This window comes from Osmerus mordax, chromosome 3, assembly GCF_038355195.1.
Source record: "Osmerus mordax isolate fOsmMor3 chromosome 3, fOsmMor3.pri, whole genome shotgun sequence".
Classification (NCBI taxonomy): domain Eukaryota; kingdom Metazoa; phylum Chordata; class Actinopteri; order Osmeriformes; family Osmeridae; genus Osmerus; species Osmerus mordax.
Window position 1 is genome coordinate 21,460,856 of NC_090052.1, and position 18,416 is coordinate 21,479,271.

Genomic DNA, 18,416 nt, shown 5'->3' on the forward strand with positions numbered 1-18,416 from the left:
CATTGGTAATAGTTGCGCAGTTTTTTTCCAGTATTTGAAAGTATTTTGTATACGATCGACTAATCAGCTAGAATAAACAACTCGCACAATGGATGTAAGGTTACCAAGGTTACCAATTCTGATAGACGCCACCTGCCAGTGCTGTTGAAAATGTATATAAAAGCGCTTATGACTATGACAACCAAATGCATACACCCTGAACACAAGATGATCACTTCAGATTCAAGTCATGCTAGTCAAGTCAAGCGAGGCTTCTTTGCAGAGGCTTATGTAAAGCAGATAGATCAGTGAGAACTTGTTGAAGGCAGGCATGTTGGGTATTAAGTTCAAGTTTTGTCATACAAGATGCTTTGTGAGCACAGAATGTTGTGTGTGTAGTGCCCCACCACCTATCATATAAGTATTATGTCTTATATAGAAAAGGAAATAAATAGATGGGGCTACATGTCTAAAAGCAGGTTCAAGACAGTTACAGTTATGTCAGAGTTTCAGTTGACGGGCAAAAGAAACATTGCGTGTAATGATCTATGGAAAGATGGAATATATTTTTACATTTATAATGGGAAACAACTGAGTCATGATTTTCTACACCACAACACCACATACATTCATAAAAACACAATAGTTCACACCATGATACATAGAAAATCAGCATTTACACTTTGTTGTTTAGAGACAAATCAAATACTCTCACTTGAACACAGAATTGCACATTTAAATATATATATTAGTCAATGTAAACAGAAAAGTCAAATATTTAAAATGGCACACACATACACACCCCAATGGCACATTCAGAGGTGCATAGTCATCAGAAAACACACTCATAACATTAAACAGTCAAACTTCCATGCACACAAACAAAGTCTTGTCTCTCATTATCTGACACACATACACACTACTGTGCAATACAATGCTATCACTGAAAAGCCACCATTTGATACTTAACTCCAATGTACTGTAGGGTAAACCACAAAATGGCACACTTGTTGGACACACAAAAAAAAAAATCTAATCTCAAAAGAGCTTGAAAAAGCATGATTGGTCCCATGCCTAGACAGATGACAGTCTAACTGACTCATCCTATTTCTCCTCTAGGTTATGATGGGGAGAACAAGCTGCAGGCTGAGGGGAGACTGGAGGGGGGGGGCAGAGGGGCATCTTTGCTAGTTGAGGTCGTCATAGATATTAGGAACAGAGGGAGCTGTGAGTTTGGGTCTCTTCTTTCGGTTGGATAAGGTGAGGTTACTCTGGGAACTGCTGCCCCCTCCGCTCGCACCACCTCCACCTGCAGCACCAAGCCCTAGAGACAGCTTCTTCTTTTTCTTCGGCCTCTTTGAGTCTGAATTGTTGGTGCCTGGGTGACAGAGGGACAGAGAGAGAGAGAGAGAGAGAGAGGGGGAGAGGGAGAGAGGGGGGGGAGGGAGGGAGAGAGAGAGAGGGAGGGGTGGAGGGAGAGAGAGAGAAAGGGGGAGAGAGAGGGAGGGAGAGAGAGAGGGGGGGGGAGAGAGAGCAATGGACACAGAATACACAGGCTTGAGATTAAGACAACACGGGAGATCAGCTCGCTAATTCCTTCACCATGCGTAGACATGGAGGAAGGGTTTCCTTACTGGCTTTGGAGGACGCGGAGTCGGTGGGGGATATGTCTGAAGACCCATCCCACTGCAGCCGGCTCATGAGGCCCTGTCCGTCTGAGGCGTCGTAGCCGTCGCTCTCCACCACAGAGTCTGCGTCAGGCAGGGACGACCTGCCAGAGACAACACCAACACGTCCTGTCAGACCAACCAGTACAGCACCGTTTCCTGTCAGACCAACCAATACCGCACCGTTTCCTGTGCTAACAAACCAAGAAAAAAAAAAGTATGTACGATTACTATGGCTAAATAAAGAAATATATATATCGGGCTAGTAATCAGAAGGTTTCCGGTTCGATTCCCGGACATACAAAATGACGTTGTGTCCTTGGGCAAGGCACTTCACCGTATTTGCCTCTAGGGAATGTCCCTGTACTTACTGTAAGTCGCTCTGGATAAGAGCGTCTGCTAAATGACTAAATGTAAATATATATATATATATATATATATATATATGCAAATGCTCTTTTTTTTCTTCTAACTCCATCGCTGTATTTCATGGAACCAAGTGAGGTGTCAATGCACACATCGCTGTCAGAATCTAAACATGAGAATGGAAGGGAACTCCACAGTGCTCCTGGGTAATGTCAGTAAGATCTGTGTCTGCCCTCAGCTTCCACCAGAGTGCTCACAGCTTTACTCCAATGGTACTACGCAACTGCACTTGTCCACCTCGCAAGAAGCACCCAAATCAGGGAAACGCTAAATGCAACGATTCAAGCAAAATCCGCAGTTAGTAGCACAGCATACACATGGCTCTGCATGGCAGAATATTGCACTGATTGCACTTAATGATGGGTCTAGACGCCGCTGGTGGCCAAACCGTGGACAGGTCTGAGGGGAGGGAGGGATGGGGGTTAAGGGGGGCACACTCACGCGGACGGCCCCAGGAGGAACACCCTGACTGCCCTCCTCTGTTCGTCCGTGTGCTGGGGGCAGCGCTGGGACCTGGCGGGACACAGCGTGGCATTACAAATCCCTGAGAAACAACTGCCCACAATGCACAGCTCAGTGGCCCTGCCTACCCAGGGCCACAGCGAGAGGGTGGGATCAGACTAAAACGGACGCAGCCAGTGACCAATCAGAGTTGCAAATGAACAAACGGCAGTTAGAGAGGAGGGTTTGATCACTGGCGGTGTCCTCTCAGTCTCCCACTATATGAGGCAGTGCCCTATCAGGGTCTCATATCGTCCAATTAGAATATCTAAGTTGATAATTGGTCAGATCAAGGCTGACAAACTTATTTATTTATTTTAATTTTGGGGGGGGGAATGCTCGATCCAAATCATAGTATTATTTAAGTTATTTGAGTTTGTATCTTGAAAATGGAAAACAATTGAAGGTCATGCTGAGTTGCCACTTGTGTACCCAGAAGTCCATCCCAACATACTATTCATGATCACTCTCATAAACTAACTTATGAAACTGATCATGACGACACGTCTGTTTAACACAGACAACAAGCACGTCTCCACATCTCCCATCAGACAGAAGCTCTTCCTTAAAAACTCCAACAAGCCTGTGAAGCTCAGCACCCAGGGAAACCCCAGGAAAGGACAGCACTTACTGACCTCAATACAGTCATGGCAAGAAATATAGACACTAGCAAGTGTCTTGCTAAATTTATTGTGTGTAATAAGTTGAGATCTAATTTTTTTTTTCTTTTTGCTCTACCGCAAACCCTTCCAAAAATGTGGATTACAACACGTTAGAAGAATAGTTTTAATTATTTAAGAAAATTGCAAGTGCCTATATTGTTGGCCACGACTACTTGACTGGCTCTGATAGAACCCGTTCATTCAGAGCTTATAATGATTCTAAATCAGCCTTCTCTGCTAAAGTTCTTCTGACATGGATCATCCACTCAGGAGCTGTGTGTGTAATGCAGTCCTTACCTAGTGCACATCTTCTTTGTATGCTCTGAGACCACCCCACATTGCTGTTGAAATAGTGATCCGTCCAGTTAGACAGGCATGCACACCGCATAAATACACTGAAGAGTAGGAACAGCTGCACTGATTAAATGGTGAGTAAAAGGAGAAATACTCACTGTAGTCAACAAAGATCTCAGTTCATCAGGACCTAACGTTTCGTAACTGATTCCCGTATTATAGTTGTACTGCAGTAGTGGAAGAAGCATTGAGAAAGAGTGGATGTCAAAAACGCTCTCGTCAAAAATGCAATCTCATACCCAAGCAATAGGGAACTTCTGTTACCTTGTATGGGTCTGTGTTGACAGTGTTACTAAGCTCACCTGAAAAAGAGAAACACAAACCGAGTTTTCACTCATTGTAAAACCATACGGCATCCTTATGACTTCTATTCAGTGATGACTTGTACTAGGCCAAATAATAATTAGAGGACTGCTTAACTCGTCTAAATGCCAAAAACACACCCAGAATGGAAAACATTTAATGCCTCGATCATCATTCTATGATTTGAGACAGCTCCTTTTTCTAGGAAACATGGTGTTAAGTTTTGCTAGGGGCCAAAACAACAAATGATGTGTCAAACAGATGAGGACTGCATTCATCTCCTTTATTCCACAGGATCTAATGGTGGTGTAGAAGGTTTTCCTAAGCCCTTGTAGGAAAATAGCATCACCAATTTTACACATGGTACATTATAGGCTTGAACAAGAATAATCACATTTTGAACACAACCACAACACTCCAGCAAGAAACATGATTAAAGTTGTTTTAAAACAATACTGATGAAAAAAAAAAAAAAAAAAGATATACAATATTTCAAGACATTGGAAAATGTACAAGGGTCACTTGACAAACCAAACTGCCGACTCACTGTTAGAAACGTGTGTGTAGTCAGTCATATGCAAAGTAGGACGATAATTGAAAGATGGTTTCACTCTAGCTGATAAAATTAAATCACCTTATTCAACACAAAATAAAAAGAACATGTATCATAAATCTGTAAACTTGAAATTTCACGTAATTTATTACACAACATTTAGTAAAAATTATCCTTGTATTGATCCTCTAGAGCTCTCCAGCAGTCCATTACCTCTATCTATTCACTGGCTTCTGATGCATAACTTTGGGTTATGAATTAGAAGGAAGTGTATAAATCAGCATTTTCCTGTCACTGAGGAAATGCCTCATTTCCCAACAACACAAAGGGAGTTTCCTGATCTGCAACACAAGGCTTGGGACCCAGCACTGCTAAACAGACCAGAGAGGTTAGACAACCAGTACCAGCTCAAAATAAATACATAACCTATCTACAACATCGATAGCTGTAACTCACCATTTTTATGCTTTAAAGATTTTGATCGCCTGGGTGAATTTGGATTCTAAGGAAGACAAAACGTAAACCTCATATTATGCTACTTTATAAATAGGATTACAAACTAAACATATATTATGTTGCATCAAATCATGTTTGATAATTTGTTTATTTAATCAATGCAATGCTGGTGTGTGGATAAATCAGTCAAGCATATGTTCGACTATTGGCTATTAGTTTACAATGGTTGTGATACAGAGCCACATGCACAAGAATGTAAGTGCTACTTACCAAAGTTACATGTTGTTTTAAAGAATGTAAAAGTACCTTATCTGATTTTCTTTTCTTGGCTGCGACAAGAAAAAGAAAAACAGGCAAAATGAGAGAAAAATATTATAAAAATTAGGATCAACAGCATTGTTGTACATCTCTCAACAGATCTGTTTATGTCACTTTTTACCTTTTTTTTCAGACCCATATGACCAGTCATTGTCATTGACGTCATCGTTATCTTCCTGATCACTCTCGGATTTGCTTGTGTTGTTATTGGTGGCTATTCTGTGAGGAAGTAAACAAAATACTAGTACTCTTAAAAAAAAAAAAAAAAAAAAAAAAAACAAGTTACATAAAAAGTCCTGTATGGTTCAGCCATGGTGTTGTGTTCAGGTCTCTTTCTGACCTGCGGTTGGCAATGCGACTGCTGTTGCGCCCCATGCCCAGACATTTTTCCAGGTGAGGTGCAAAACGGGAAGCTGCAATGCTTCTGCTGCAGTTGGGACACACACATTCCTTGTTCTTCCACTGGTTGTACACTTGCCCAAATATGTCCACCCCTGGTTGGTCCACAATTTCTAGAGGAGGTAACGAAACAAAAGCAAACCAGATTATGAGAATTACAAGTTTTCAAAACTCAGAAATCTCACCCCTTTACCATCTCATTCTTCTGTGTAGTTTACCAATAACTTATGACAAGACTTTCTATATTTAGCCATGTTAGATGATGGACAATGAGAATGAGTGGGGATAATGAGAATGAGTGGGGGTAATGAGAATGAGTGGGGGTAATGAGAATGAGTGGGGGTAATGAGAATGAGTGGGGGTAATGAGAATGAGTGGGGGTAATTCGCAAACAGCCTGAACACAATGGAGAAAGCACCAAAAACTAACCAAAGTCCTTCATGCTCTCTTGGTCTGTCTCATCCAAGAAGAAATAGCCCTGTTTAACAGCACGATGCACCTCAAAGCAGAGACCCAAACAGGTGTCCTCCACCAATTCTGAGTAGATGTCATGAGCCAAGGCCTGCAAGGTGAGACCATTTCAACACTCGTCAAAAGGTTTCCTTAAGTCTCAAACACTGCACACCATCCAAAATGAGAGCATGGTAAATAATCAAATGATGCACATCACTACGGGTGGCACTTCACCTCTAGCTTGGTGTTGTCCAGGCCTGACAGAGACATATCCTCCATTTTCATTTGCAAAAATGTTTGGGAGGATTCACAGCCACATGGTACAGTAAGGGAGATGTAACAGCACTACAAGGAAGACATATAAAGATCAGTATTAGTAGATACGTATGCATTATATTACATTTGCAGAGGTCAACCATTACCAGATTAACCATTAATCACTGTATATCATTTGCTGCTTCTCTTGTTATCTTGTTGGTCGTTTCTCAAAAACAAGTTAAGGGTCATGTGTCAGTATGGGGCGATTTGTATGATACAATTATAATGGGGTCATAGCTGAAATGTAACAACTGAGAATACTGTACCTTCTCCGGTACTTTTCAAATAAGTCCCATCAAGACTTTTTCACGGAATGGTTGGTTTGAATGTCTCTCTCGTTGTGACACTTCCTGAAAGTGAAAGTAAACAAACGGGCTAGGTTACTGCTAGGCTATCCTCCTGGCGTCGTTGATACTGTAGCATTGTAACTCCACCACACCATATCATTTTTTCGACAAAGACGGATGCACTGGTTAATATTATACCTACATTAACGTTAGACACGCTGTACGAGAAAGTGGGTTTGCACACTTTTACCAACGCAGTAAAAATAAAAACGTCACGGCCAAATACGTACTGTACTTACGAGCTAGCCACCTTTCTTATCAACAGTAGCTAGCCACCTTTCTTATCAACAGTAGCTAGGTCTGTACTATAATAACAAACATGCAATTCGGTTAGGCTAGGCTAGCTACTTAGATAGCTCTTGTTCTAACTAACGTCAGTACAGATCGAGAGACTTTATTTACAGCTAGCTATTTTTTTGCTAGATTATTATTATCAGCTAAACTAGTACTATACTAGTTCATAAAATAGCTAGACTAGCTAGAATAGCTAACGACGTTTACAAAAAAGACATGGCAATTAGTACTGTACTGTACACAAAACGAATCGCTAATTCACACTGTACGAATAGCTAGAGCTAGCCGGCTAGTACAGCTGTCATGTCGAAAAAGGTAGATGAGGTCCAGATGTTGCATATTATTCTGACACACTTTACATTCACTTAGCAAACTGTTTGCTAGATTGATAGATTTCCATTCACTCACCTCCACAGCTAGCTCCCCTTAGTTTTGTGAAAATAAAGCACTGTCTGAACTGACGACGCTCTGCCAAAGCAGGCCAGGCGTCATAGACGCCAAATTATTTTTTTACCAACTGGCATTTCAACAATCTTTGTTTCCTTTCGTCCAGTCTGTTTAATGATGCTCCAAATTAAATTGCTAATAATTTTCCACGCTGAATGCGCACTGGTTGGAGAAGTGACGAGAAATAGAATTTTACGCAGAAAGGACAGCCATTTTCTTTATATACAGACAATATAAACCGATCGCCGAGGTGTTCCTTCTTCGACAAATCTAATCTGTGGTAGATTACTTTACAAAGCGGAACAAATCCACATCCAATTCGTTTATTGCAAAATGTGACTGAGCTCAATAATGCATATTACCCCCGAGTGTGTTTAGGCTTGTGATTAGTCCTTCAAATAATGTTTTTTCTCGGCTACCTGAATGCAGTTATTCGGCTCACTAATACACGTACATACATTGCATTTTGTTAAAGACCAAGTTTATTTGCCCAAATATTTAAATTGCAGGGACATAAGAACACCCTTAGCTATAGAAAACATCAAAATGTGTCAAATGATCCGCAGTACAAATTTGTAAAGCTTTTGTTCTTTTTTTTCGATATCTCTACAAAGAAAAAAACATGGGGAGATGTAACAACTAAAACCGACAAAATTAAACTAAAAACGTCTCCCATGTAAGCAATGGGCTCACTGGCCTCAAATGAAGCCAATGACAAGGCTTTGCCAAATAAAAGTACTACTCAAACAATAACCACTCAATACAAAAAAGCAATATTTACAAATACCATATAACAATGTTTACCCCACTTTTTCCATTGGCAACTCAGGTCCCCCCCAAGTCCCTTTTCCCATGTCCTGACGTCATGCTTTTTCACCCTCGCTTGACAAACCATAAATAGCCCACTATGCTGGTTTAATTTATTTAACAATATTTAAATTCGTAATTGTCAAACTCAGTCTTATCTAACGTTTTTACCGCATTCTGGTATATGGTATTTAATTGGAGGTCAATTCCAAGACACTAGAAACCCATGAAATAACCCGTGGGTCATTTGTATATATGCTGGTAACAATCCAACAGCACTGATCAGCTGAATTATTTCGCTTTTAAACGGAGGCTTAATCAATATCTACATTCATGTTATTGGTGTGGTGTTCGGATGTGTCCTCGCGCAGGAACATTCACACTACGTAATCATAAACACGTAACAGAGTGCTCGGTCCTTTCTGACAGACACTGTTGAGCAGAGGACGAGGGTAGGGGCAGGTTTACATTAAGTGCACACCTTCTTTTGGGATACACATCAGACTAAAAACATCAGGCTTAAATTCAATTCAATTTGAATCTATGTCAAATGAATGGATTCACTGAAAATACAGACAACTATAAGCATTTTCTAAATCCATCTTAATGTTTCAAATAGAAAATTAAAAATCAGCAAATCATCAATAAATCAAGTGTAAAACAGTGGTTAAAGGAAGAAATCAACACCAAGTCTGAAACGTTCCAGCAAGTCAAGAAGAACTATACTCCATTTGTGGAAAGCAAAAACTGAAATTGCTCATGTCCACCAACAAACATTCAGTTTTACAGGTCTATTGATGAACATCTAAACCTCAAAAGCAACATCAGAATCAACATGAGTCAAAAAGAATTGTATTGGATTTGTTCTACAAAATTCTGAACTTTCCAAAAAGGTAGGTCATGTTATATAAATAAATAGGCGTCAGTTACCTTTGAACTTTGACACCAGTCAATGACAACGGAAAGGCATTTAAAAAAATGCACCTAACCCCACTCAAACTGTTAGCTAATTGTTACATCTCTGATTTTCCAGCAACAAAAAGACATTCATAATGGCTTAAATTTTTCCTGAAGTTACCACCTCTGTAAGAACCAAACAATAAAAATCACATCAACATTTTTAGCAGAAACAAAGCAGAGGCGCCAAAGAAGAATTGAAAAGAGAGAGAAAAAAAAAAACATTCTCAAGAGTGCAATTATTTGGTCACCTGCTACCTCCCACCCCAAACTAATCCACCAGAAAACATAGGTTCTTTGGCTTTGTGAAGCCTCTTTACAACACCCCTACTCCAATGCATGGTCGAGAAACCTCACACTTGATCAGTCAGGATACACATAAAAATGTGGGTTGTGGGGCCAAATTCAAATCACCAACCGAAAAACAGACAACCATTTCAAATATTTGCACCCATGCAACTTAAAACTATCCAAATATACCCAACTGCCCTATCACAAAGCCAGAGCCTCAACATAGGGTAGCCTAAGACCAGATGGGCAATGGAACCGGTTAGAAGTGAAAGAGATAATGGACAGAGGGCCTTAAAGAGCAGGGTATCCCCCTGATTGAACAGTTAACCACTACAGGGGAAATGAGGGGCTTGTGTGAAATGGAGGTGGGGTGCAGGAGCGCTCTCTGGTGGCGGGAGGGCAGCAGGGTCGGCACAGTGGCAGAGCTCCCTGGACTCTTGGCTCAGCTCAGCGCTGTTCAGTCTATCAGGTCAGAACCGACCCTTATTAGTCTGAATCAGAGTCCGACGTCTCAGCAGAGCTCGACTCGCTGCTACTGCTCTCAGACTTGTTCTCCTTGTCTTCCGCCTCCTCCTCCTCGTTCTGCAAGTGGAGTCCAAACAGAAACCGTTAGCCCTGCATCGCCATGGCAGCTCGAGATACCAAAAATAAACAAATCAGCAGTGAATGGCACTAGAAAGCCAGACCGTGCGATCACTAACATCATCATTGTCGTCGTCTTCCTCTTCACTGTCGTCTGCACTGGAGGAATCAGCCTCGGAAGAGGCCTTCTCTTCCTCCTCCTCCTCCTCGTCGTCATCATCATCATCATCTTCATCCTCCGATTCCTAGGGGGGGGGGATTCTGTGATGAGTGACCAGTGTTGAGCTCAGCAGTGTACCAGTCTATCAGTGCTGAAACGGAACGTACCACTTTTTTTACTGCCTTGGCTGGAACTTTGGCATTAGTGCCTCCTGGTTTTGCTGTGCTCTTTCTTTTCTGAGAAGCAAACAGGAAATGCATTAGCATTCTTTTTAAGAGATTTAGTACTGCATGACATACAACGTCAATCAAAAGGAATTCATAGAACATGCATGACTTACTTGCGAGTTGTATTCCTTGTAAGTGGCTCTCTCTTGAGGAGAAATACTCTGTAGAACCAGGGAAATAAGAGTTAGACAACACTTTGTGGGTTGAAGATGCACAGGAAGCACATAGGACGTTTAACTTTTCAGAACGGCGAGATCAAATTGAGGAAAGTGTACCGCTAGCCACTGTTCCAGCAGGACTTTGTACTGCCTCTGCTTCTCCTCAGCAATCTTCTTGTAGCGGTCCTTCTCCTTCTGGGTCTGCCTCTGCCAGCGGCCACCAATCTCAGCCATCCGCTCCTTCATGGGGAGATGGTTCAGCTCGCCATTGGACAGCATTTCCTGTGAGAACTTCTGATAGCCATTTCTGAAAGAAGACACAAATGATCAAAATGATGTAATCTTGTATTGTCGACCATACATTATTTTTATTTAAAAAACAACACTCACGATGGTGGTTTCTTGGGCTCGCCCTCAAACTTCATCTTCTTCCCTGAGGCGATGATGGTGGCAGGTGAGCGCATCTCACTCAGTTCCCTCTGTCGGGAAAGAGAGAGAGGAGGGAGTGAGTCAGCTGTATCACCTACACTGGTCTACATCCTGTCCATTCAGCAGATCAGCCTGAATCTTGTTACAACTGCTATCTCTGCTTACATCGTATCTTTTCTGGTCCTCTGCTGCCTTCTTGATCCAGACAATCTTCTCCTTCTTCTCCATGGTGTTCCACGTTGCTTCCATGGCCTTTTGGGCCTTCGGTCGGTCGTTCTGTAAAGCAACGTGTGTGATGTTTAGACAGGCAGTGACTTTCGAGGTGTGTGGAGTGGACTTGGGTGGTGAGTTTAAACCAAACCTTGAATCTGGCCAGGTAGTCTCCTATGACGCTCTGTTGCCAGATGTCCTGAGCTGTTTTGGGGGTGTCTGGGAGCTGGTTACGATCCTGTTTTCCTTTCTTCTCAGACTCGGCTTTCAGAACAGTCTCAAGCCGCTTAAACTTCTCCTGAAGGGGCAAGATAACAACTTGTCACCACGGTAACAATGCCATGTAACCTTCAATAGCTAAGCTTGCCTGCTCTTTTCTACTGTATAGTGAGCTGTGCAATTATTTTTCCCCAGTCAGTGAATGCCATCCGTGTTTGAGCTCTGGACAACAGCACCATGCTGTACTGTACTGCACAACGGTGTGCTATTTTCAAAGGTATTGTACCTTTTTCTTGTCTGAGAGGTCATTCCACATGCGTGCCAACAGCCTGGTGAGCTCACTCTCAGACAGGTCGGGTCGCTCCTGCTGCAGTTTAGGACGTTTTTCTTCCGAGAAGATGAACATGGCTGAGATGGGCCTTTTGGGCTTCTCTGGGCTGGCCTACAAGTCACAGAGTGGTGGAGCATATTGACAAGACCTCGAATTTAAGGAGCATGCTCCAGCTGCCCTGGAGCTCAAACTAGCTGATCCCTCGGGGGTAGTGACGGACATTTTGGATCTGGTGCATAGAGATGCTTACCTTTGCTTTAGAGTTCTTCTTTTTGGCGGCAGTACTGTTGGCTCCATTGCCTTTTTTAAAGCCCAGCATCTTTTGCTCGCCCAAGACACGCTGCTGTTCCTCCTCTGACAAACTCTGTGGACGAACACAAACAGCTTGTAGAACAGAACATTTTCCAATGATCATTAAAACAGGTCATTTCATTCATAAACCCCCCAAAAATAAACAAGACTTACACAAAGAAATCGGTTCATCTCAATTTCGTATTCTTTCTTCCTCTGAAAATAAAAATAAAAAATTAACTTGAGTAAAGACAAGACTTAGGGACAATTTGAAATGCATCTTCACAGACGGGTAGGTTTCTTACCTGCTCACAGCGTTTCTGGTATCCATCTTTTTCAGCCTGCTTGAGCAGCTTCCACTGTTGGCTGCACATGACCATGCGTTCTGTGCTTGGTACGTCCTTCATACTAGACATCAACTCTGCACAGAACATGGAGTAACCGTTCCTGAAACACACATGCAAAGTTCAGGAATGCACAGTATGAGCATTTATTTCCTGCCTGTCTTTCCATAAGAGAGATCAATCAGTAACAGTAGTGAACAAATGTCTTAGACGGTCTACTCACGGAGGTGGTTTGTCCGGCCTGCCATCAGACTTGTCTTTCAGATGTCTCTCAGCCTTTGTCAGGGTCGACTTCACAATGTTCTCCTGGGTCATGTTCAGCTCTGGGTGTTGTTGAATGTACTCCCGCATTGTCTCCTGACGAACAGAACACCAAAGAATTCACACCCACTTTGTTACTGGACTGACACTTGTATAAACTCCTATGATTGAACTTAAATAAAATAACTTCTCTCACCTCATACAATTTCTGCAGTTCCAGAGACTTTCCGATCCACTTAAGTCTCTTTTTGTCAGACAGCTGCGTCCACTGTTTCCCAAGACTATCTTTAATGTCTTTGGTGGTTGCCTGCCATTGAAAGAAACCAATACTGAGATGTTGACAAATTGTATACAGCTGACAGCAGTGAATGCAAGGTTCCTCTGCCAGTGCTAAATAGTCGTCTTGGAAGACAAAGAGACTGTGACTCACATCTGGGTGTGTTTTGAGGAGTGCCTTCTTCTCATGGTTATACCACAACTGCTGAGGTGTCCTGGGCTTCTCTGGCACATTGGAACCTTTCTTCGTCATGCTCTCCATCAGATCTGGGTGCAGCTCCCTACATATGCAAGGTACTTATAGGTCACAAACACAAATCCACCATAAATATGTTACAATAGTCAAGCATGATGACATGAAATCTCACCTGAACTTCAGCATGCTTTGCACAAATGTTTCCTTGTCTCTCAGGAAGTCTTCTACGTATTTTTTCTGTGTTAAAACGCAGAGGACAGAACAAAGCCGTACATGAGAAAATGACCAAAAGATATATTCTCTTTATATCCATCTGACTTTTCCCCTCTTTGACTCTCTGTGTGTAACCAACCTTCTTCTTGTCTGGAAGCTCTCTGTACTTCTTGGAGAGAATCTTGGTGAGGTCCAAGTTGCTCATCTCAGGGTGCAGTTTGGCATACTTTGCTCTCTTTTCCATGAAGAACCGGAAGTATGGGGTCAAGGGCTTTTTCGGAAAATCTGGATGCTTCTGTTTAACCAAAAGAAGGAAATAGTGTGTGAATATGTTTGTAGGTTTACATTATGTAATTTAGATATTCCTTGAGTTATTGAAATGCTTAGAAAGCTACTATCGTTATTCATATATATTCATCTAGGGAGTCAGGTGGCTGAGCGGTTAGGGAATCGGGCTAGTAATCAGAAGGTTGCCGGTTCGATTCCCTGCATTGCCAAATGACGTTGTGTCCTTGGGCAAGGCACTTCACCCTACTTGCCTCGCGGAGAATGTCCCTGTACTTACTGTAAGTCGCTATGGATAAGAGTGTCTGCTAAATGACTAAATGTAAATGTTTATGCTGAATTAGAAGTCCAGGTGCCATCCCTAATGGGTAGACTGATTCACTCTAGCCACTCAAATCTTTCTACTAATGTACCAGAATGAATTCTTTGTATTGCTTTAAATTAGATATCTGACTTTATCAGGATTCAAAGTCATTTCTTGACTGTATAACCATCTCCAGCTGAGTGATCAATACCTACATCCAGTCAACAGATTTGATGCAATTTAAAGATTTTTTTTTTCTTCCACAATAGATTAAACTTTCATTGTCATGTTGTGAGTAACCCTTTTGTCGATGTGGAATTGACAAAATTCAAGCATACCTTAAGCTTCTTGCCTTTGTAGGGATTCTTAATGTAGTCTTGGGCGTCAAAAATCAGCTCTGTTAATGTACGAAACTTACGAATCTGTGGGGGAAAGAATTACCGACATGCTTACACAAAAGACCACTAATCAGATTTACACATAGTCATTTAGCAGACGCTCTTATCCAGAGCGACTTACAGTAAGTACAGGGACATTCTCCCCGAGGCAAGTAGGGTGAAGTGCCTTGCCCAAGGACACAACTTCATTTTGTACAGCCAGGAATCGAACCAGCAACCTTCGGATTACTAGCCCAATTCCCTAACCGCTCAGCCACCTGACTCCCACACATCTCGAACTGCGCTTTAACATCACTAATCTGCTAGAAAACCCCCTCAGATTTTTTATCAATTAGGTAAAAGGGAGCATATGCCTCACCTCCTTGGAGACCTCCAGCCATTTCTGTTTACACATCTCTGCTGTGTAGGAGTTGAAGGCTACCTTTTCCCAATCAAGATGAGACTCAGATGTTTTATACTTAGTCAGGTCTTTCTGAGGGAGGTTCACTTTCATGACCTCCAACAGTTTAAGCAGATCATCTTGTGGCCATACTACAAACAGACAAAAAAAAAACATTTAATGTTTGATAGGACATACTCAAATGATTAAAAGTTATTCACTGCTAAACTATGAATGATCACTATTAACACTGAATAACACCACCGCTGAGCATACACATTATCTCACCTATATCTTTGATGGACGGTTCCATTTCCCCATTCATCTGTGCGGTATTTAGTCTGCATTAAAAAAAAATGAATAAATGTGGTAAGAATTAGGCTACTGTTATCATCAAAATAAACTACAATGGTAAAAAGGTTGTAATAATTCATATGAATGTAGGGTTAAAGCTGCAATAGGTAACATTATAAAATAAATTCCTCTAGCCCGAATGTGGTTTCATACAATAAGCCAAGAAGGGGGAAGAGGTTTAACGAAGGCGATTGGCCGGAACAGGATTGTTGGAACATAATTGGATGGAAAGTAGCAGGCGCTCCCCCCAAAAAATGAAATGACACCGATATGGAGCTGTCTTTGTTGCTAAAATCTCGGTGGGACTCATTAGCTTATGTTTATAGGGGACAAAACTATTCATGTTTATACGTACTCAATCTTATCTTTTGTACCCCAACTATAAAAATAGCATTCATAAAATAATGTGTGTAGTATTATATCGTCTCAAAAGTTATAAAAAGTTCAAACAAATGCATTCGGATTGTACCAAGTTAAAATAGATTCGATTATTAAATCAGTGGTATCTGCGTAACAAACTCCAGCCTATTCAACTCGTAATAAAAATCCACCTCGACATAATGGTTGATGTTCATTACACCGCCCCTAAACGTTTACGCTACATCGTGAGGCATAGGCTGTTGCTTGTGACGGGTACAAATCTCAAATAACACTGCAGAGCTTCAACTGACACTAGCAATCGCTCCGTCGACCTATTTGTCTGCTGGAATCTGATTTATTCGACGAAGTGTGTCTCTGGACGCACCAGTGTCGACCATTTCGTTTCTCGTGCGGTCGGTAATGGAGTATTTTCGTCGGAGTGGTGGTGGGGAGGTACCACGGAAGGAGGAAGAGAGGGTTTAGACACAGGCAGCTGTAGGCAACCAGCTGACCATGGACGGGGATCTGCTTTCGGTCTCCGACGAGGGGGAATGGTGGCCAGGGAGAATTACAGCCAAACGCGCCACTCGAAACTGCCTCACTACAGACATGGAGCTGGACGCGAATAGCTCCGCCATGAATCTCTAATCGCTTGCCTTCTTTCTAATGCTAAAGAGAGAAAACAACACGTCTTTCCATTGAAAAATTGATTTGTACAAACCGTACGGATCGCAACGTTTGACTTTGGTTATTCGGTTAAGAGACTGACCAATTACTCAACCAAAAATTCGAAGGGCATTCTTTGGCTAGGCGTAGCCGCGCTCGAATCTTGGCGATTCAGCAGTCAGCATCTCCTTGGTAGTCGTTTGCTATCTGGTACTTTTTGGTACAGTGGTTGTAAGACTATAATAATCTAGAACTTGAAATTCTGTTGCCAGAGTATGTTGTCATATACTATGTTTCTAGATGTAGCCATTTGAATTTGATACAAATAATATAAAATAAGTGATTAAACCCATTAGCTCGACCATGCCCAAGGCAAAGCAGCATAAGCTGCTGCCGCTTTGTGTAACCTGGCTGGGTGAAAAACATATGGCTATATTTGCAGCCAAATAATGACATTGGTCATTTATAGGTTAGTCTACAATGTAATTATGTATTCAAGCTTTATATCGCTCTGAATGACGAATCTTTTTGGCCCATCATGTCCGCGCGGACGTAGCTAGCTAGCTTTTCAGCTTAACCCCTGGTCCCCGCATGAGGGCAACTCGTTCTCTTAAAACCCGAGTGAAATATTTGATTAGCTGCGATTAATATAACTCATGGACTAGCAGTAACAATTAACATACGACTTAACATTTCAATTTCTAGACTCACCGAGATTGAAGATCCGGTCGCTTAGCTACTTTTAATTGTTTTACCACGGTAGCTAGCAATGTAGCTAGCTACACAAACGGACAAGGCTTGTAGCTGGCTTGCGAAGCAGCCAGGGTCCTCGATTGGGGGTGAGCACCGAAGAAATCAAGAAAACTGAAAATAATGTATATTCCGTATCGCTAAATGCTACAGCGTCAATGTTAAAATATTAGAAATCCTTCGTCACTCATTTCGTTGCATCCCACTGCTTTTTAGTAAACAGTTCTCACTGCTCGTTTGGAAAAAATGTTACACCCGAGACCGTGACTGGTTCACTGGCACAACGACGGTTCTAGAGCCGCCATTCTAGGCATAGCGAGTCTGCGAGGATACCTACCGTGACAAGGTCCTTTGGCGCACTGTGTGCTTACCAACAAATGGGCTTAAAAAGTAAGCCAGTGTGTGCAAACTAACCAGTCAGTTCCAACACCATAAGCAGGACAGAAGGCGGGTTTATGCAGGTTGGCGTTGACGGTTCTAGCAGTCAGGCGAGAGAGGGCGAGTCCATACGGTGAGATATTAAACCGAGATCCCTGATGGCTAACCAGAAAGGCGGCTGGCTGTTCCGTCAACAGCCGCATGGAGGTCTCGGCGCGGAAATTGTTGCCGTTTATCTTAGAAATATAGACAAACAGCGTCTGGTATGTTGACGTTTTAAAATCTAAGTGACTTATAAGTGTTAAATGCAAATAATTGCATTTAAAGAAACCAAAACATGAGACTTAAGTCGAATTTCCTACCCGTGGCTATGGACGACAAATTCGGCTATGGCGACCTCGGAATATGGTCTCCTCTCCAGCAGTCAGTCACTAACACGAGGTGATTTTGAAAAAAAAAATTAACAAGAAAATAAAAACATATTCGCGTTATTTACGCGAATGACGCTTGAGGGTTTATTTTAATTTATTTATCGTGCAGTTGAATTGTGGAGAGAGGCGGCTGGTACGTTACCTGTCTCAGCGTGAGTCGATCTCGTTGTGGAATAAGGGGTGGGTTGAATGTTGGCCAGCACTGCGCTGTCGGTCCAGGGCACAGGCGCTCCAGTCCCCGCAGAGATGGAACTTCCCCCCGCCTCCATCTCACTTGCTTTCTCCCTCCACTCAACGCTCAGCTCTCTCGATCCAACCATTTCTCTTAGCAGAGACATCCGCATTTTCGATCTCTCCCCCGCTGCCTCACGCACGATCCAGAGAGAGCGGTGCAGACCAGGCTATTCTTTCACCACATTCAGATTCTCGAACCGGCGCAAGTCAGTCACCAACCGAGCCACCATATATTGTAATATCTCACTAGGGATCTATGTGTCCCTTTTTACTTGCAAATATTGAATCCTTCATATCAAGACGTTAAACTTTTTTTGCCAGCGAGTCACCGAAGTGATGGCATGAATTTACATTTAGCCTACAACATCTCTTAAAAATAAAAAATAAAAAAAATTAAAAACTTGGTATTTCATTCTGAATTCCCCTAACTTTGGAATTTAGAGAGGAT

The 18,416-nt window shown here is 42.1% G+C and overlaps 2 protein-coding genes across 10 annotated transcripts; both read right to left on the reverse strand.

The window, feature by feature from the left end:
* Nucleotides 1-6: 6 nt before the first annotated feature.
* Nucleotides 7-7,755, reverse strand: atxn7l3a (ataxin 7 like 3a). Of its 5 annotated transcripts, none has more exons than XM_067233683.1 (15): nucleotides 7,439-7,755; nucleotides 6,656-6,739; nucleotides 6,306-6,416; nucleotides 6,048-6,180; nucleotides 5,560-5,731; nucleotides 5,341-5,438; nucleotides 5,172-5,230; nucleotides 4,902-4,947; nucleotides 4,440-4,526; nucleotides 3,854-3,891; nucleotides 3,688-3,756; nucleotides 3,533-3,576; nucleotides 2,514-2,585; nucleotides 1,614-1,750; nucleotides 7-1,357 (listed from the first exon to the last, which is right to left on the reverse strand). In XM_067233683.1, the coding sequence occupies exons 3-15, from the start codon at nucleotides 6,354-6,356 to the stop codon at nucleotides 1,167-1,169; spliced, it is 1,197 nt and encodes a 398-aa protein (XP_067089784.1). In that variant the 5' UTR covers nucleotides 6,357-6,416; nucleotides 6,656-6,739; nucleotides 7,439-7,755; the 3' UTR covers nucleotides 7-1,166. The 5 variants fall into 5 exon arrangements, with proteins under 5 accessions (XP_067089784.1, XP_067089786.1, XP_067089787.1 ...); XM_067233685.1 differs by having other exon boundaries at nucleotides 5,208-5,230; nucleotides 7,439-7,754; XM_067233686.1 differs by lacking the exon at nucleotides 2,514-2,585.
* Nucleotides 7,756-7,936: 181 nt separating this feature from the next.
* On the reverse strand, nucleotides 7,937-17,929 carry ubtf (upstream binding transcription factor). 5 transcript variants are annotated; one of them, XM_067233678.1, is made up of 22 exons: nucleotides 17,877-17,893; nucleotides 17,666-17,734; nucleotides 15,084-15,136; nucleotides 14,775-14,947; nucleotides 14,357-14,440; nucleotides 13,569-13,724; nucleotides 13,389-13,453; nucleotides 13,175-13,301; nucleotides 12,941-13,051; nucleotides 12,707-12,840; nucleotides 12,445-12,586; nucleotides 12,314-12,355; nucleotides 12,099-12,212; nucleotides 11,804-11,959; nucleotides 11,450-11,596; nucleotides 11,254-11,364; nucleotides 11,050-11,138; nucleotides 10,777-10,966; nucleotides 10,615-10,662; nucleotides 10,442-10,510; nucleotides 10,234-10,359; nucleotides 7,937-10,114 (listed from the first exon to the last, which is right to left on the reverse strand). In XM_067233678.1, the coding sequence occupies exons 3-22, from the start codon at nucleotides 15,118-15,120 to the stop codon at nucleotides 10,019-10,021; spliced, it is 2,217 nt and encodes a 738-aa protein (XP_067089779.1). In that variant the 5' UTR covers nucleotides 15,121-15,136; nucleotides 17,666-17,734; nucleotides 17,877-17,893; the 3' UTR covers nucleotides 7,937-10,018. The 5 variants fall into 5 exon arrangements, with proteins under 5 accessions (XP_067089779.1, XP_067089781.1, XP_067089783.1 ...); XM_067233680.1 differs by lacking the exon at nucleotides 17,666-17,734 and having other exon boundaries at nucleotides 17,877-17,929; XM_067233682.1 differs by lacking the exon at nucleotides 11,804-11,959.
* Between the last annotated feature and the right edge of the window lie 487 nt (nucleotides 17,930-18,416).